The following is a 5,821-nucleotide window of genomic DNA, read 5'->3' as shown; positions in this document are numbered from 1 at the left end:
CCCTTTTGCCCTCCCCTGTCCTCGCACCTCGTCTCTTTCTGCTTCAGAGTGCTGTGTGTGTAGGATGGTGGTGGCAGAAAGCGGGTGAGTCGAAATAACAGTGCTCAACCTTCTGTGCTGTTTGCAGAGTATGTTAAGGGTTTCTATGGCAACTCATAGCCTTGGAAACCCACCATCTAAGTCCAGATGAAGTGATGATGCAGTGGTCTGTGTCTGCCAAGTGTATAGCTCACCTATTCATGAACGAGTCTGGTTCCTGTGTTTGTTTCCAAATGAGGGAATGAAGCAAATAAATGGTTTTGGTGTACACAAATTAAAATACAATACCTCCAAATGGCTGTTGACAAAATCGATTTACTCACCTGTAAAGGTGAGTAATAAATTTGATGCTGTGGCTATTTTCAGAAACATCTTGCATAACAGAATTTTTTTTTTTTTAAAGCAATTTTAAAGGATGCACGAAACAGTCTCTAAGTTGCATGTTGCACAAAAGCTCCTCTTCCTCTGGAAGAGAGTGGGACAAATGTTAAAATGCAGCATTTGAGGAGGCTTGATCTCATTCTCCACTTAAATCTCCTCCCTTTCTTCCTCATGTTTAATTAATCACTTTTATATTTTTAGATTTCTGGATGACAATGTAAGTCTGCCATGAGTTTCAAGAGATTCGAGGTGCATGACTCACTGTTAGAAGAGCTCAGTGCCTCTGTGAAATGACAGCAAAGATAAACAAGATGTCAGAAAACCTACTGTGAATGTGAATGTGAGCAGAGCGTGCCACTGATTTTCACACATCAAAGTCCTGCCAAAAAAAAAATGCTCTCAGCTCTGTTGTTAGAAGATGAGTTATCTTGCATTTCATCTCCTTTGTTGTACTGCATTCTATTTATGTTTCTCCACAGGATTCCTACATTGAGAGGTGGAAAAGAGAGAAAAAAAAAGAAATACAATGGACAAAACCGAAAAAGGGCTGTGCATGATTAACTTCTAATGTTCCAAATGATTGCTACCTTAATCTGAAACTTGAATAGCTTTACAAGCTTTTTTTTATATATATGAAATATTTCTCCTCTTCCTGTTCTAAGTAACGGAATTGAACCTCTGCTTGGAACAGGAGGGTGGATGTAATTACATTTGATTATGTGAGATGACTACATTCGGCCTACAGTGGGCTCCAAATGCCGGGAGTCTACTTACCATATACAGGACCTCCTTAACAGTGAAGGAGGTGATCATTAGGGGCCTATCAAAGCTCATGTGATGTGCAGCTGTTTAGGTGTCAGCAATTAAACAGATTTTCAGTAGAATTTGCATCAAACTGCTATTTTACTTATTTTTAAAGTCATGGTAACAAGGTAAAATTAGTGAGAGGGCTTCATAGTAGTGCTGGGCAACTGGGATATGAACTTTTTTATCCTGAGGTCACATTGTTCTATCCTTTGCACCATATTAGGATCTGGTGAAAAGAGATAGTAATAAGTCCTTATTTATAAAATTACATAAGATTATTTGGTTATGGTATTTAGCTGTAGATAAATCATGTCAGTTTGAGCTAATTGCTTATTAACCTAATTGTAGTTTCATGATTCTTACAATTCTGAGTAGGTTTGAGAGGAATCTATAATGCAAAGTTTATCACAATGTTTTTGCTTGTGAGAGTTATTGATACGACTATAAATACTTATCTTTAATTATCAGTTTTAGATAAACTGTCTCTTTTTGGCACTCTAAATGGAACCCACTGCTAATTTGACTTACCAGAGTCATTACTTTCATGACTGCTGGTTGCTGCACTTATTGAATGAATAAGAGTATAATAAATGTAAGTTAACCAACTTGCAATGAAGATGAGGAAACTCACAGGGTGAACATGGTGGCCTGCTGGGGGAAAGAAAATCAAAGATCCACATCAATGAACTGGCATATTTTTTAAAATGAATAATAATGATAATACACACACACACACACAGACACCAAAATGCAGTGAATTTATGCATAAATCCCAGCTTTCTTTTTCACTTACAAAGACATTGTGGCTTATTTTCTTGCAGTGCATCAAGTATCACAGAACTGGAGTCTCTTGGCACCATCTTTATGGAAAATGTATCCTGATAGTTTCAAAGTGCAAGTTACTGTGATTCCCAGGCCAAATGTTGACAAACTTTTCACAAACTTTATTATATTTAGATGCATTTAAAAAAACTTTTTTTATTCCTATAAATGTTTGCACATAAATTTCTGACCAAATGCACGTCTGCTATCATATTAAATGCAGAGATAGAAAAAGAATACAAAACGTGTATTTGTGTTCTGACAACTCAATTTTTTTTTTGGTCAGACTTTTTTGTAGACATAATAAAGTGGAAGATGTGCATAGTATTATTTTATGAAATTTAGGAAGGTTTTATAAGTACTAAATTCAGTCAGATGTGTTATATGACCTACCATCATCTCGTTATGTTAAGATTATTGCTTCAAACATTACTAAAACATGTGATTAACATAACTTGAAAATATTTCTGGAACAACACCCACGTCTGTTCTGCAAATTAATAATTAATTTGAATCTATATTCATTCTGGGCTAAGGAAAACTGTTCTTGCACACACCAACCCCTAACTAACAACCACATGCATGGAAACTTTAACTCTGGCTGCCTCCAGTTTATCTGGGTGCTAGTTCAGAAATACCTTTAAAGACTCTTAAACATAAACCCATTATGGAATTAAAGCATAGTCTCCTTTCCATTTAAATTAAGCACTATTTTAAACCTAAGGTGGTTAAGTCTGAGATTATTCCCTTCTTAAAATATATCTGTGTACATTTGATGTATAGATCCTTAGCTTAACAGTGATTACAAACTAGGCCTGGTTTTTATTTATCTCAAAAACAGGTACACAAAGCCTCACACAACAGAAAGTGATTTTACATGCATGTCTGGTCATTGTTTGTGAAGCATGTACTAAACTACAAGCACGTTTCAAGTGTGTTTCAGAGTTTTATTATAATAAATATACTTGATTGTATGTACATTATCTGACACAGCAGTATATACAAACTTTCTATTCATGTTGCAATGTACATTCAACACTGCAAGAAAACCCTGAACAGGAACAGGCTTGCAGTGAATGGGTGAATTATTAAAAAACTGTGAACATCTCTTAGGTCCAAAGGCTTGCATGAAGCACATTGTGATTTGATGCAGTAAAGTAAGATGCAGGCCTATTACAATCTGGCTATACAGATTATTATGACGCATTAAAACTGTGCTGACAGGAGTGTAGAAGAGTGCAGATTTGATAACACCCAACCAGTGTAGTTGCAGGCGCAGAGATTAACTGTGCTAGCTACCACTATAGTTTCAATAAGACATGACATTTTTTTCTGAGTAGATGGTCCCCTGTTCATTTGAACGCATCTAACTTTCCTGAATTAAAAGCGTCAATCCATAGAACATCATGAGGAATCGTTAACTGTAGGCTACATTTCTGCTTGAGCTTTTCCACTAATCCACTTGGATTATGTGTTGTTTATATCATCCTGATGGCCAGACTCTGTCACGTAATTTTCTGACTTTCCCCCCTCTTCCAAAAATAAATGACCCACTGTCCCTCCCCAAAAAATACTTTTTGTCCCTCACTTCCATTATTTTCACACTGGCTATATTTTTCTAGTACATTTTATCCTATCTAGTGCAACTTCTGACCTCCGCCAAATACAAATCCAAGAAAGCTTAATAACTTTTTTTGTGTCCACATTTTTTTTCAAGCCCCCCCCCAAAAAAAACCTCTCTCTCTCTCTCACTCTCGTGGGCCTGCAGAGTCTTCCCCACGGTGACGCTCCCTGGGCAGCTTCACAGGATGTCCATCAGGGTGGGCTGTTGGTTTGAAAGTTCAGGACATATTGACGACCAAATACCCTAGAACCAAAGCGACAATAACGATGCCAAAGAATCCAATCACAGCGCAGATTGACGCAAATCCAGCATCCCTGTTGCCTCCACCACCTTCTTCTTCTTTGGGCTCCTCTTCGCAGATCGAGATGACACCCACGGAGGAGTTCCCTACACTCATGTTGGACTTGAGCTCAGCCCCTGCCTCCTGCTTCGCCTCTACGGCCCACGGCGCCACCTGCACCTTCATCTCCATCTCCTCCATCATCTGGCTCACCTGGGTGATCTCGGCCTGCAAGTCTCTGAGATCTGCCGTGTCGATGTTGCTGTCTGCCTCGTACTTCATATTCTGTACGCTCATGGCCCGGGCCGCCACGGTAGTGGTGCTGCCGGTCATCCCCGTTTGAATGAGGTGTCTTGTCGGTACCTTGAGGGGGAAAGCCTGTCCTATCTCTAAGGATCTTTTCATGTCCACCTCCAGGAGCTCCATGCAGCTAGAGAACAGCACCCATAGGCGTTCGTACTCGGCCCGGTCCTCTTTGCTGATGGTCTTATCTTTGAGCAGAGAAGTCAGTTTAGTCCTGTTGGCCACCGCCAGCTCCTGGGCCTTTTTGCGGGTCTTCTTCAGCTCCTCTCGCAGGTTCTGCGAGTCCGAAGTGCTCCCAAGAGCGATGACCAAATGCCTGTAGCAGGCGGTCACTTTGTTTAGAGCGTCCAGCATTGTTTTGCACTCCTCTTTTCCCATGACTGATGTAAAATCAATCTATATCCTTCTTATAAAATATGAAGAAAAAAAAAAACTGGAAATAGCGAACTTATTGTAACGATGCTTTAGCCTGTTCAGTTTCCACGGGAGCACACCAGCCGCTCTACAAACCCACTCAACGCACTAGTGAGAGAAAATTCCTCTCTCTCCATGCTCCTTCCTGTCCAAGCAGATACAGAGTGGCTTAGAAATTAATGCGTCCGTAGACTAAAAGGCTTTAGATTACCTTTTGCGGTTTCCCACACTAGATTGAACGGCTCCGGAGCCCGTCTCCTGCAGGACGGATGCGAATGTGAAACAACCCAACCACCTTTTCACGAAATTGTGATCCAGATTCAGCCACAGGTGTCACAACATCCGCCTTGCGTAGAGAACGCTGCGCCTTTCTCTACAGCAGCTTAAAATAAATGTTCAAAGAAAATGCGCTGCCGGACAAGTTAGGTTCGCCTTTCCGCGTCCACGAGAAGGAGCAAAGCGAGCCATTGTTTTTTGGCTTGTTTTATCTGCATGAGGAGCTGTCCACTTCAGCACCCGATCGATGATTTTTAAATACCAGTAAGCGCCTTCACAAGTCACATGTGCACGCACAACAGATCTATTCAACGACAGGCAGAGGGAGGCTGGGAAGCAAAACAGCTTCAATCCTATTGGTTTTTTTCACACAGGCGTTTGGTTTGCATTCTTCAGGCCATTGGCTGCTCTGTTCCTGGTGTGGGCAGAACTGCGATGTCTATCAGCGGGGAAGTCAAATCACAAACACTTTAACTCTAACAATGCCATTTGTCATCAGGATTCATGTTTATAGTCAGCTACATTCAAAGAGACAACTGAAAACTGATGACTCAAGAGATGAATTTAAATAATCCTTTAAACAATTTAATATTATTTATATAATTTGTACCTAAGTTCAGACATTTAAAACATTTTATCATTTATATCATATTATAGGTCAACCCTAACCTTTTACTTTTCTTTTCTTGCTCTTCATTCTAGGTGGAATTATTGTATCAGTGCTGCCTGAAACTTCATCTTCATTGCTGGAGTCTAGCCTAGAGAGCTTTCAGGAATCACTGTCCCCTTGTCTCGCTTCTGTTACCATAAAATAATCTCACTTTCCTGCAGGAGAATATATGGCTTTGATGTCAAAATAGAAATTATTTTGCCAT

General features: G+C 40.0%; 1 protein-coding gene across 1 annotated transcript; it reads right to left on the bottom strand.

Annotated features, from left to right (window-relative positions):
• Positions 1 to 1,910: 1,910 nt before the first annotated feature.
• Positions 1,911 to 5,242, bottom strand: LOC115778155 (regulator of G-protein signaling 9-binding protein). The gene has a single exon (XM_030726207.1). The coding sequence runs from the start codon at positions 4,632 to 4,634 to the stop codon at positions 3,891 to 3,893; it is 744 nt and encodes a 247-aa protein (XP_030582067.1). The 5' UTR covers positions 4,635 to 5,242; the 3' UTR covers positions 1,911 to 3,890.
• Between the last annotated feature and the right edge of the window lie 579 nt (positions 5,243 to 5,821).

Source organism: Archocentrus centrarchus, chromosome 3 (genome assembly GCF_007364275.1).
Source record: "Archocentrus centrarchus isolate MPI-CPG fArcCen1 chromosome 3, fArcCen1, whole genome shotgun sequence".
NCBI classification, from domain to species: Eukaryota; Metazoa; Chordata; class Actinopteri; order Cichliformes; family Cichlidae; genus Archocentrus; species Archocentrus centrarchus.
The sequence above is the reverse complement of the archived record's forward strand: the minus strand, read 5'-3'. Positions and strand labels throughout refer to the sequence as shown.

Excerpts from the sequence above, each read along its gene's own strand:
- LOC115778155 (XM_030726207.1), bottom strand. The coding sequence starts at position 4,634 with ATGGGAAAAGAGGAGTGCAAAACAATGCTGGACGCTCTAAACAAAGTG.